At 41.1% G+C, this 14,087-nt stretch overlaps 1 protein-coding gene across 5 annotated transcripts in view; it reads right to left on the reverse strand.

Moving 5' to 3' along the window:
* Positions 1-13,548, reverse strand: part of LOC136695181 (AP-3 complex subunit beta-2) — a 50,404-nt gene extending 36,856 nt beyond the window's left edge. For 3 of the 5 annotated variants that reach the window (XM_066669081.1, XM_066669079.1, XM_066669080.1), the window contains exon 1: positions 13,365-13,548. In XM_066669081.1, the coding sequence (XP_066525178.1) occupies positions 13,365-13,477 (113 nt within the window). In that variant the 5' untranslated portion in view covers positions 13,478-13,548. Of the gene's footprint in view, positions 1-5,388; positions 5,457-13,364 lie in introns of those variants that run through there. The other 2 variants (XM_066669078.1, XM_066669077.1) reach the window with 1 other exon arrangement.
* Positions 13,549-14,087: the final 539 nt, after the last annotated feature.

Below are 14,087 nucleotides of genomic sequence, written 5' to 3' on the forward strand. Positions count from 1 at the left end.
TCAACTGTACGGTAGTGAGTAAAAGGCAGAGGGCAACTTGTTGAATTAATTTCCAGTAAAAAAAACAGCCATTTCCATTTTCACTGGCAGGAACAAAAAACCAAACCTCCCCTCCCCCACACACACAATTAACAGAAAACCATACAGCACCATCAACAACAAAGTATATAAATCTACAGCCGTTAATGTGTTCTATTTTGCCTTTATTCATTTTTGGACAATGTGGCAATGTGGAGGTCTATGTTCTGGGACAGACTCATGGAGTGACCAACAACTGTACTAGTCCAACAAGTGTACTAGTCTCCCCTCTGTGGAAGGAACACCTGTGTTTTTGAATATGTATCAAGCATAGAGTTTAAGTGGTGTTTATCTGATGGGGTCAGGTTTAGTGGTCTGTCAGGTCTTGCAAGGTCGGTAAGAATCTCATTTTCTCTTATTTATAGAGAAGTTATTTTATATTTTGTTATTTAATTATGCACAATTTAATAGAATATTGGAGTACAGAAAATGAAGGAAACAGTCACTTTCCCATTTGAATTGAGCTTAAATGAGATACATTTTGGGTTTAGATAAACCGGCTCTACACCTTATCTCTAGTTCCATCCATCCATCCATTATCTGTAACTGCTTATCCAGTTCAGGGTCACGGTGGGTCCAGAGCCTACCTGGAATCATTGGGCGCAAGGCGGGAATACACCCTGGAGGGCAACACACACATACACACACACATTCATCCACACACTCACACCTACGGACACATTTGAGTCGCCAATCCACCTACAAATGTGTGTTTTTGGACTGTGGGAGGAAACCCATGCGGACACAGAGAGAACACACCATACTCCTCACAGACAGTTATGGAAAGTAATTATTACCCACTTTATTTTCTTTCTAATCACTCAGAAATGTCTCTTTAAATACTTCCAGTCAATAGATAGTTGGAAAGTCAATAAATGGTAGTCTCTGGGAGATAATGTGTGTCCTGTTCAAAACACAGAAAAAAAAAGTTTGAAAAACCTTTAAGCTTGGCCTTATTTAATTAATCAAGTATTAATGGTCTGAGATGTTTTGAGTTCACTGGAAAGCAGCAGCAAGCTTTGTTCCAATATAAATAGTGTATTTATGTTTTCCAGATGATTTGAATGGGGTAGCTCAGTCCGTTTCTATTACAGGGCAAAGAGACCAAGAAATCTCTACTCAGACTTGGAAAGCAAGACAGTTGTATTTGGTTCAATTAAAGTAAATTATCGAGCAAATGTAATACCTACAGGCTAAATATACAATAAATATAGGCAGAGTACACCCAGAGTATGTGCAAAACTTACTGTAGGATTAGAAACAATATATACATTTTAATAGGGATACCTCTGCACAACAGAACTAAATTTAATATCATCTTGACAAAACCATCATAGTGTTGCAGATGTGCTGGTGTGAGTCACATTTAAGGAGCTGAAAAAAAGTGGCCCTACAACTCTACAAACTCTTAGAAATAGAAGTCTAAAGAGAGAGGAAACACAAAAGGCTTCTGTTAGTTTCTAAAGAGAGAGTTTATCCATCAATTTAAAACATGACTAAGAGACAAGCCATCAAATACAGAATGAAAACCTGACAAATGCAAAGAGTGAATGGAATGATAATATTTCACCTTGCTTTGAGTCAGATGTACTTCAGATCAAAAGGTAGAGAGATTTTTTTTCTCTTATACAGCTCTGACAGATGGGCTGATGGGATTAACAATAGAAACATAACACCACAGAAGAGTCTCAGATGTACTGACCTGGTCTCTCTTCACCTGCTTCCTGGTCCATGTAATTAGAACAATACATAATTCAGCACTCCACAACATAGCATATGGACACACACACACACACATGCACACAGAACAAACCTAAGTCCTGCAGAGTCAGATTACTGATAACAACAACTTGCCAGAAGCTTTGGCCCAGAAATCGTCAGCCAGTGCTTAGTCACCATCCATCACCATCCAGCCAATAGCCACCATAACTTTGCTACTTGTAGATAACTCGAAGCCACCAGGTATTAGCTTTTTGCCCTTTATAAAACATATTGCCTGGATCAGGTCTTTGCTCAGTGATGGCAAAAGCTAGTTTACAGCCACTAATAAATCATCATTCATCCTTACTGATTTATTTTATGTGAACCATGATGGGGCTGTTTCCATTCATAAACTGAACTATTAAATATATTGGGGACAACAAAAATTCACTCCACATGCGGCACCTTACATAAATAAGATTCAGTGGGCTGATATCACGCTTGTACAAACACCCACGTATGATACCCTGCGCAGTTTGGGATATCTTCAGACATTAGGTAAAAAACACCTAAACTGTTGAGAAAATACGAGTAGGATCATGTCTTAGTTATCAGTCATTTTGAAAGGGCTTGGGAACACACTGAAGCTATGTGGTCAGACTCTGACAGACAGTAAAAATGTGAGTGATATTCAAAACAGTTCTTGATTACTGAATTAATTTCAGCTTTGTGATGAAATTAAACAGACCAAATTATAACCACAACTTTCACAGAACTGGGCTTATCTTATGTTCTTTAATTTGACAGTGACTAAGCACCAAGTCGTTTGCTTTCACTGGATTGCTTCTGCTTCCTCTTCAGTAACAGGTTTGTGCACACAATTACCTGATAAATGTAGAGCGAATGGAAGAAAGCTCCCCACCCAACCTGCTTCAATCACTTATTTTCTGGACATTTACACAAAAAAAAATTACCAGCACTAGCTTAGTTGAGATCTTGTTGGACCGGAATATTTTTTCAAAATTCACATACCAGGCTCACCATTATAAGCAGAACTAAACACAGGCCTGTACCCTTCAGCACCAATGGAACAAGCTGAGATGGTGTCACATCTCTTGGAGACACTCTCTGATCACAGAGTCTCTAGACCAGACACTACCTTTTTCCTCGATCACATTCAAAAGAGTGGTGTCTACATTTAATATGCGTTGAAAAATCTCCCCCAGCTACCAAACCTTCAGATATGGAAATCAGGATGGTATGCATATCCATAGGAAAAAAAAACATCAAAGTGGTAACATTTTAAATAATTATGCCACCCAACAGTTCTGTGCAAACTGCAGGAAACACATTCATCTTTAAAAAAAAAAAAAAAGAAAAAAAAAAAGATTTGTGGAATTAGAATGAGATTTCCAACTGTTTACTGATACAGAGTACCACTGTTTATCCTGTGAGGCAGAGACTGAAGCTTGTGTGATATTAAAGACCAGAACACAGCTGACAGCTAACAAACAAACAAACAAACAACAAAACAACAGAGCTGTGCAACCAAAGTCCCTGCTCTGTAGAGAAAAACAGCTACAGCTTCATACAACACTGTAAGCCAAGTTAATATCTGTATTCAGTCAGAGACTTTTTAATTATCAGCACATAATACTGAGCAAAGAAAGGCACTACAATGATCATATGTGTGCATATATGTTCCAACACAAATGCCTGATATATATTACATGGTCTCATTTACTTACAAAACATGACAATATTTAGTTTACAGTAGTAAATCTGAAGAATATATTCTATATCAGTGTATATTAAGTGCAAGTCATTCATTCATTCATTCATTCATTGTCTGTAACTGCTTATCCAGTTCAGGGTCGTGGTGGGTCCGGAGCCTACCTGGAATCATTGGGCACAATGCAGGAATACACCCTGGAGGGGGCACCAGTCCTTCACAGGGCAACACACACACTCACACACACTCACACCTATGGACACTTGAGCCAATCCACCTACCAACGTGTGATTTTGGACCATGGGAGGAAACCAGAGCACCTGGAGGAAACCCACGCGTACACGGGGAGAACACAGGAACGGGACTAGAACCCACAACCTCCAGGTTCCTAGAGCTGTGTGACTGCGACACTACCTGCTGCACCAATGTGCCGCCAAGTGCAATTTAATATAATTTAAATTACGTATTACTACTGATTTATTAGAAATTAAGCCCCATCCAGATCGGATAAGGTTTTCTGTGGGATGTTCGCAATAAAAATTTGAAATGCCTCCTCTGTGATAAAACTCTCACATGCAGGGAGCAATGAAAAACTAGAGGACGAGTGAGTTTCTAGTTTCTAGTTCCTGAATTATATCGTGCTGTCACATGATCACGAGAGAGGTCCTAGCTTATTCCTTCTAATGATAACGCTCTCCAAGGTATAGTCCAGAGAACTATACACTCTTAAAAATAAAGGTCCTACAAAAGGTGCTTTGAGCATTGCCATACAAGAACCACTTTTGATTCCATAAAGAATCATTATTACTAATAAGTTTTTACAGGTAAAGAACATTAAGACTGAGAGATGGATTTTTAACCCTTTCAAATGGTTCTTCACACATTTTTTAACCATCAGTTATTTATGGAATCAAAGGTGTTTTTTCTATCGTATAAGACCAAAGACCCTTTTGTAGCACCTTTATTTTTAAGAGTGTATACCAAGTTAATGGTTCAGTAACTCTTACATTTTTGTATTGGTTCACTGCTCTAAAAATATTTTTCCTAGGAGTATCAAGAGAACTGTGTGCTCAGGGGCTGATAGTGCGCAGCAGTGTCCAAACTCTTATTTTATTCATGTGAGGTGAGATCAGCCTGTTAACACAAAGAAATTTGTATCTGGACAGTATTAGTATTAGTATAATAGTATTAATATCAGACGGTCACTGCCTTTAGTGAAAACAGTAGCTAATTTAGCCTGTAATTTTCTCAGAGGATGTCATGGTCAGACATGGTCGATTTGGATGGAAATAAAATTATAGAGGACCACCCAGTAAAGGAAATAATTACCCCAGAACCCCATGGAAATACAATCCTTTCCGTATAGGGCTTTAGTGGTTCCAAAATAACACATCTTGAGTACATTAGCACAATTTAAGTATACTTTCAGTTTTTCACAAGGGATGCTAACTACTCATTGTTATACATCAGCTAACACATGCCTATTGCTTTGGACAGTACTGAGCATTGGAGGTCCTACCCAGAGCGAGAGAGAGAGCAGTTATGCTATCTTAAACTCCCGGTTACGGATGGCTGTTGAGTTTGATCATGAGTATCAAGCTTGTGATCTCCCTATGGTTATGCCACTTGGGGGCCTTAGTGTCTGAAGTTATATTAAAATAGATAGAAGTATTAAAATAAGTATAAAAATAGATGAATTAATTTCCACTATAAACAGTGGAGGGTGGCAGGTTGAAACCTGAAACTGATCTGTTCTTGGGCTTGGTAAAAATTGCTATCTTTTCAATACCCACTTCAATACCCGCACCGACCTTCACTAAGATGCTACCTCAGCTCTTAGGCCACAGGGTACCATCTCAGAAACATGAGGTCCTTACCGCAGTGGTTGTGTCTGGGCACTTGGAAGCCCTTCTTCCAGAGAGCCTTTATCCTCTCCCCCTTCGCCCCCTCCACCTCCTCCTCCTCCTCCAGTCGTACTTGCGGTGCGGAGGTGCCGTAGCTCCTCGGGTTGTACAGCACTATACCAGTTCTGCTGACCTCCATCTGGTGTGAGCACAGGGCTGCGTGCCTCCTCCTGCCCCTGAGCCACCCCTTGCACCGTCTTCACTATGTTCACAGCATTCACAGGCAGCTGCAGCAGCTTCTGCATGGTGGTCATGCTCAAAACCCAAAAAAGCAAAAGCGCACACCTGTCTGAGTCCTCAGCTGACAAGTCCTCACTCCTCCAGGCCTGCCTAGAGGTTCACATTCAACTCGCCTTAAAAGCAAAAAAGTCAAAAATGAAGACTCCAGCTGATAAGCCCTCACCCCTGAAGGCTTGCCGTGTCACTGACAAAATGTTGTATCTTAAAAATAGTAACTACACAGCAGAAAGTAAACAAATCTCTCACTTTAACATGTATTGATTTAAGAAATAATTGGCTGTTCAAATTAGCAGCTGGTCCATTTTGTCAGGAGATTTCACACTATACATAAGCTGCTACTGTGTAAAGAAAGTGTAAAAGACAGCAAGAAAATGCAACTCTAAGAGGCATTTATGACTGTACCCAGAACTGAAATGTTGCTCCACAGTCGCAAACACACACCTGTAGGTTCAACCCCAGCTGTTTCAGCACTAACACACAGAACAGCTCCAAGACTTCTGGCACAGCCTGAAAGATCCTCAGTCTTTTCTCTCCAACAAAACTCGAGGTTTAGGATTCCTCAGAAGCTTCAAGATTCTCCACATGGTTGCTAAAGTGAAATATTCCTATTCGTGGATCCAACCCTCCAGAGCGAGAGGCGGTGGGAAGGCGCTGCTTAGCCCGGCAGAAGCTCCTCCTCCACTGGGAGCACAAATAAAGGATAGAACTGAACGATGTGGCAAGTGGACGACAGTGAGGGCAGGGTTTTTCAGGTCTCTCCAGGGAGAAAGCTGTTCTCCGTCTGCTCAGAGGTAACACGGCGTGTGCGCTCAGCTCAGAGATGTCTCAGCTTCACTGTGCCTCACAGCCACGTTAGCACACCCCTCCCTTCCACTCTCCTCTTACAACACCATCACACCATGTCTCTCTCCCTCTCTCTGCTCTCTTCAACACATTTATCTCCCTCCTCCCCTGCTCTTTTTTTCATTCACGCTGCCACTCCTTCCTTCCTTTCGTTCTCCCTCTCCTATCTTTCTCAGTCCATGCAGGCTTTTTATTCCCAGGATTAATCCTAATTCTCGTTCCTTTTCCTTTTCCAAACTAAGCACCATTCTATATATGAAACTGCCACTATTTTAATCTCCTCTTCTTTTTACTGTATAATTCTTAATATACACTTCCCTTTCTCCCTATCTCTCTCTCTCTCTCTCTCTGTTAGAGTGCAGGTTGGAGTGACTCAGCTTTAGCAGCTCTTTTAGAGCAGCTTTCTGCCTTGCATTTTCTACTTTATTAAAAACACAAAAAGAAAGGGCAGACTGAAGGAAAACCCCCTTTTGAATGAAAGGAAACTCATGGAAATGTGATACTAAATATATAAGTCAGCACACACACACACAAACGCTCAGACCTCACTACATACAATCTGATCGAAATGGCTGTACTGTGTAATGATCTGCAGGTGGCAGCATATCAGCTATTTTATGAGCACACAATGTGTGTGTGTGTGTGTGTGTGTGTGTGTGTGTGTGTATGTGTTTTAGTGTGCAGAGCTGAGAGGATCCCTCAGCTAGATGTGGAATTCACACTGTCATGAGAGTAAAAGGGCAGACAGAATGGTGGAGGAGAGAGCAGCAAGGCTGTTATTCATAAGCTGAATATAGTGTTCTCTGTCACCAAACTGTGTAACCTGACTAACAAATTAAGCAATTCAAAACAAAAAAAAAAACACGTTTAATTAGTCAGGAATATGAATCTCATTTGTCGATTGGAGATACAGTACAGTAAGCCAAGGTTTCGAAGGGAATGTTGCCAAGGCAACAACATTGGAGGATCCCTCCTACTTCATGTTTGCTGTGGAACCAGTACAACTGTCAGCAGAACACACACGCACACACACACTGCAGCACAGCTATAGACAGATATAAGAAAGGTAAATTGATTTCTACATTAGGACATTTTCTTTTATGTTCCTCAAAGTAATTTATTTAAAAACATGACAAAGATAATTTAGAGATCCTTTAGATCATTCATTCATTGTCTGTAGGCACTTATCCAGTTCAGGGTCATGGTGGGTCCGGAGCCTACCCAGAATCACTGGGCGCAAGGCAGGAACAGGTCCCCCGGAGGGGGCGCCAGTCCTTCAGAGGGATCTGTTAGATCTTGGGATTTAATCTAAATTATATTAATGTTAAATCCAATTAGAGCTGCACGGTGGAGCAAGCTCCAGGGTCCCGGGGTTGTGGGTCTGTGAGGAGTTTGGTGTGTTCTCCCTGTGTCCATAGATGCTTTATCATTTTCCATAAACAGATCATTTCACTTGTTTTAAGAGCTAATCTTCAATGCAAAATTATCTTAAAGGTACACTATCCAAGCTTTTGTCAGCAAGTGTGGCACTAGTTTCTCAGAGCCAAACATAAACAGTAATGCTGCAACACCCTTCCTTTTAGCCTCGCCCTCTTTTCCCGCCTCAACCACATCTTAACTTCTAATTGTTGAGAGCAAAATCTGAAAAATTCACAGTGACTCACAAGTAACTTATAATATCCGTAACTGCTCACGCTATCAAGAAAACAGACTTGGAATATTATAATAATAAAAAATCTTATTTACTTTGTGCTTTTACATCACCCAAAGGTCCACAAAGGATACAAACCAACATGGAATATAGAAATCCAGGGAGAACAGGAGTAGTTCATTTGTTCAGGGGAATCACTGTGTGGATGCAGAGTGCAGTCATACGCTGCGCACCCCTCACCAGCGCATAGGCGATAAAAACAGACCCTCCCTCTGCTCGGGAGGGTAGAAAACCCAGCCTTCTACAGGTCCAAAGCACGAGGAAAAAACCATACCGAATGAGCCATGGCAAGCTGAGTGGCAGTGAATTCAGGCTCGCCTTCTTTGCATTAGTCAGCGCCTCATTCAATTTCCACTCCACCTTAAAATGAGCCGATGAACACTGTGTTTTAACACTGATAAATTTAAGCAACACAAATAAGTAAATAAAGCACCTTGAATGTAAGTAAGTAAATGACCTGAATGTAAACAACACAGCACTCCAGTAATTTTAGAAGTTTATTATACAGGAGCTTTAAAGGTGGAATTTCCCTGACGAAGAGTGTAGGTCATCACTCAACATCATTGGGGAAAGGAGTCACTGACCTGTGAGAGCGCTTCTAGGAGTATAACCGGGAGTTCTGAGTCCTGTTGGACTAACTCTTTCAGCAGAACTTAGTGTCAGTCTCATCATGGAGGGCAAAAGAAATGTGGGGAAGGCTAAACTTTCCACAGAGTGGAGCAATCTGTGGTCCTGAGGGTGAAAACGAGGCCTTAAGAACAGCAAAACAGAGCAGTGTGTGGCTTCTTTTTCTGCTCACGACGCCATAACCGCACTGCACCTTTCATTGAAATGAGTCATGGAAGCTGTTTTAATGTGTAAGATCTTGGACAGTGCACCTTTAACACAAGCAACACTCTGCCAATGAAATTAGATCATTTCAGTAGATAGAATTATTTACAGTGGCTAGAAATAAGTTGGATAATCAAACAATATTCTTGAAACAGCAAATACATGATATAATACTAATGTTAATGGTAAAATGTTGTTCCTTAAGCTATTTGTTACAGCATCAGCCTGCAATTGAATTTTTGCTCATATAGTTTTCTATTACAAATATTCTTCAAACGTGAACATGTCGCTGTCAGCTCTTACGTTATATTCACAGTGGAACTAAACTCAGTGGAAGCAGGATTGGGCTTTGCATATCCGAGTCTGTCACCTGCAGGACTAACTTGATGTTTGGCGCCCTCTTCTGGTTCAGATTGGAACAAGCAGTTCTGTTTCTGTTCATTTTTGTCCCACTGTAGCAAACACGTACACACACCTTGTTCCAATAGATCCAATACACGACTCTTAAATAAATGAAAACGTAAATGAAGTATATTCACAGTACTTTCACGATCGCATCTCAGCACAACCAAGTACAAACACACTACATGTGCAAAGGTCTGTAGTGACCTGCTCCTGTAATGTCTCTAATTAAAAGGGCAGTAATATGGATCTTGTCCCTTCTGCAGTAACAGCATCTACTCTGCAGGGAGGGCTGTTTTTTTTTACCTTATTCTGCAGATTTGCAATAAACATAGTCAAACAGATTCGTGTAATCTGGACAGTAGCTATTGATACCGATTAGAAGCCGTCTTTGAAGTGTTTATCAGTGAGTGTGGAGCAATATTTGGACTCCTCACACAGGCTGATTCATAAAAGAAATGTTATCTCTTATGTGTATACTTTTCCAAAGGAGCCCTGCTCACCTCACTCATGCTCAACATAACAATTATACATCACATTATAACCCCTTTATAACTGCTCTAACAGGACACACTTTGGCCTTAGGTGCACTTACGCTCACGAGCCATTGCTCCGGAGGATCCCAGTCTATTGCTAGAGTTGTTCTGTGGAAATTATACAAAGCTATGTCTAAATAGCAATAGGTTCCATTTTTAAAATACTGGAAATCACTTATTAGACAAACTGCATGCTGTCTTGTGTAGCACATTAGCACAGCAGAGCAAGAGCAAACCTTGCAGAAATAGATGAGCTTATCTCTAACAATTTGGACATGTATGGTAAAAGACAAGTGTACATTCAGTGTAAAGAATTTTCTCTATGATATGTCCACTCATAATAAACACTGACATTTAAAGGACTTTCCCCCCAATTGTGTACTAAATTAGGAGCCCAACTGACATTTCAACAAAAGTGTATTCTTCTTCTGTGCCTATATATCATTCTCATGCCTCTACTCAATGGAAACTACAAATTCATGCATTCATTCATTGTCTGTAACCGCTCATACAGTTCAGGGTCCAGAGTCTACCTGAATTCACTGGGCGCAAGGCAGGAATACACCCTGGAGGGGGCGCCAGTCCTTCACAGGTCGACCGACACACACACACACACACACACACTTTTGAGTCGCAAATCCACTTACCAACGTATGTTTTTGGACTGTGGGAGGAAACTGGAGCACACGGAGGAAACCCACGCGGACACGAGGAGAACACACCAAACTCCTCACAGTCACCCAGAGCATTACTCGAACCCACAACCTCCAGGTCCCTGGGGCTGTGTGACTGTGACACTACCTGCTGCACCACCGTGCCGCCCAGTTTAAAAATTATGAACCCAAAATTCTACTTATCCTTTGTAACAATCTTGATATTGTTACTGAAACAGGAGCACTACTGTATTGAAATGGAAAACACCTTTTTATTTCACTAATATAAGTGATATTGGTCATAATATACAGTACTGTGCATATGTTTTAGGCACCAGAGATTATGAGATTTAAAAAGCTGTAAGAGTTTACTGCAAAAAAACAAACAACAAATAGCACCCAACATTAGAATAAAACCAAATAACATTATGCCAGTATTCTGTGATATTCTGTGTTTGAATGTGTTGGTTTAACTTTTTCTAAATCTCTCCTCGTGGAGTCCGTATTATTTGAGGTTATCATCCAACACCTAGTTTCACCAGTTAATAAATAATAATTTTAAATAATGTGTGCTGTTGATTTAACAAATTCATTCAATTAAGGAGAATCTGAGCAAAACATTGTTCTTCAAACTCACTCACACCTACGACTTTATAGAGAAAAAAATATATTTCTTATTGGTTTTATATTATTATTTTTTGTATCTACTGTGATTATATTTAACTTTATATAAGCACCACACTCACTTAGAGCGCTCACCTTTAAGCATTAGTTTAAATAAATATAATAGTCTAAGACTTCTGCACAGTGCTGTAGAACATATATTTTCTGTGTTTAAATAAAACCCAATATCAACAATGTTTATCATGTGGAAAAAATGGCTCCTAAATCTTCAATTCAACATTTTGCTATGTGTTTAATTTCTCTAAACGTTCATGTTATAAAGTTACTGCTTATGATTTAAGAAATAGCTGAATGGTTTTTAAGGAGAGATTTTTGGTCGAACTTCACATTTATTCATTCATTATCTGTAACCGCTTATCCAGTTCAGGGTCGCGGTGGGTCCAGAGCCTTCCTGGAATCATTGGGCGCAAGGCGGGAATACACCCTGGAGGGGGCGCCAGTCCTTCACAGGGCAACACAGACACACACACACACATTCACTCACACCTACGGACACTTTTGAGTCGCCAATCCACCTACCAACGTGTGTTTTTGGACCGTGGGAGGAAACCTGGAGCACCCGGAGGAAACCCACGCGGACACAGGGAGAACACACCAACTCCTCACAGACAGTCACCCGGAGCGGGAATTGAACCCACAACCTCCAGGTTCCTGGAGCTGTGTGACTGTGACACTACCTGCTGCACCACAATGACGCCCCAAACTTCACATATTACTCTATAATATTGAAAAACACTGGTACATTTTCAGAAAAACTGTAATCGTGGGGGTACCTTTTGCTGTCAGTGTGGTGAGCATATTCAGTATATGTTCAGTACCTTTGATCAGGGAACATAACTGTGCCATATTCTATAATAATTGTAGCTTTTAAAGTTGATTTCATACGCCCCATTATATCTCCAGGGCCTATATTATTTATTTATTTATTTATTTAAATCTTACAATGTTCTATAATGAATGTTGTAATGATGTGCAAATATCCACCTCTCCTTCTGGAGAAGAGAATAGAACAAAACTGGACTTTAACGCCACTGTTCTACCTTTATAGGTACATTTACACAGTGTGTACCTTTAGTGATAATAACGTACCTCTACTGTGCCTTTTTCTGAGAGTGTATGTTATGGAAGACATAAGCCAAATTAGTGCTTTACCATTCTCACCATTAAATAAACATAAATATATAAACTTCAGTGGCACTGATCATTAACTAACATGGTTATACTTACACTGTTGACATTGTGACCTCTGCCACCTCATTTATGCAACGTTAATAACCAAAGATTTGATATTAAAGGAAGGATAAGTGAAAATACGTGTTTACGTGGTGAATTATACAATGTGAATCTGATGTAAAGATCTGTGTAAATTAAAGGATTTCTGAAAGATAAATGGCAGCATTGGTTTTCTGTTGTCATTACAGTGGAAAATCCATCAACACTGGGTTTGGCTTTAAATGAATGGCTTTGTTTCCTACACCCTGTGTTTCAGTGACTGATTTGTGCAGAAATGATGCTCAGATTATACACTTTCTGAAGTTAAATCTCGGGCTGTGTGTGTTTTCCTGCACTGCTAAGCTAATAGTTAGTGGAGGAGCGCTGTCCAGCGCTCGGTTCTGAATCACGGACACAGCTCTCTGCTCATCTCTTCTCTCGTGTCTGTTCCTCTATACGCCCCAGAAACGTCCAGAAAAGGCGATCTCCTATCATTTCCTTCATCGGTTTGAGGCTCTAGTGTCGTCTCGTCTCGTTAAGGCTAAATCACGGACATGCTAACGGAGGAGACCAGGCCCCGGTGAGGGATACACACACACACACACGAAGAGAGGCATCTCACAGCGATGCACAATGTCTATAAACCCCTGTTCTTCCAAAATAAGTCATACTGCTCTCTGTTTGGTCTCGGAACACGAAAGACAACGTCGTTATCATCCTATAAGGACATAAAAATACAGCATCCCCTCGCGTACACACAGACACACAGAGGACGTTCAACATAATGCCGGTCCCCCTCCTCTCTCTCTCTCTCTCTCTCTCTCTCTCTCTCTGTACCTCTTGTAGTCTGAGGAGAAGATGCCCCCGCTGGCCGGGTCGTGGCCGTACTCCGGTTCTCCGGTGCTGGACGAGCCACCTTTCTCATCGTTAAACGCCGAGCCCGTAGACATCTCCGCCGTCGCTCCTCCTCAACACACACACACACACAGATACAGAGAGATATACGGAGATTTAAAGCCGAGCTCGAGCCACCGAAGCTACAGCAGTGACTACACACACACACACACACACACAGGGAGGGGGCAGGAATCAAGCACGCACACGTCACGTGACGTGAACAGACCGCCCTACCCCCGGCAGAGTGAGAGGTTTATTCGGTGGTGCTGAAATATACACACTAGTCAGTCGTCCGTGACATTAAAGCTGTCTCACTGATTCACTCACCGACCAATTTATCAGCTCCACTTAGTCTACTGGGGCACCATGGTGTAGTTCTGCAATTACAGACTATAGTCCACCTGTTGCTCTGGATACACCTTGTTCTTCAGTGGACATAACCTCCACAGGGCAACCACAGAGCAGGTATGATTTGGATAGTAGATAATTCTCAGTGACACTGACGTGGTGGTGGTGTGTCATTGTGTTGTGCTGGTGGGGGTGGATCAGACACAGCAGTTCTACTGGAGTTTTTAAAGCCCTCAATGTCACTGCTGGACTGAAAATAGTCCACCAACCAAAACCATCCAGTCTGCAGCATAATGTGACCACAAATGAAGGACT

This window comes from Hoplias malabaricus, chromosome 4 (assembly GCF_029633855.1).
Source record: "Hoplias malabaricus isolate fHopMal1 chromosome 4, fHopMal1.hap1, whole genome shotgun sequence".
Lineage (NCBI taxonomy): Eukaryota > Metazoa > Chordata > Actinopteri > Characiformes > Erythrinidae > Hoplias > Hoplias malabaricus.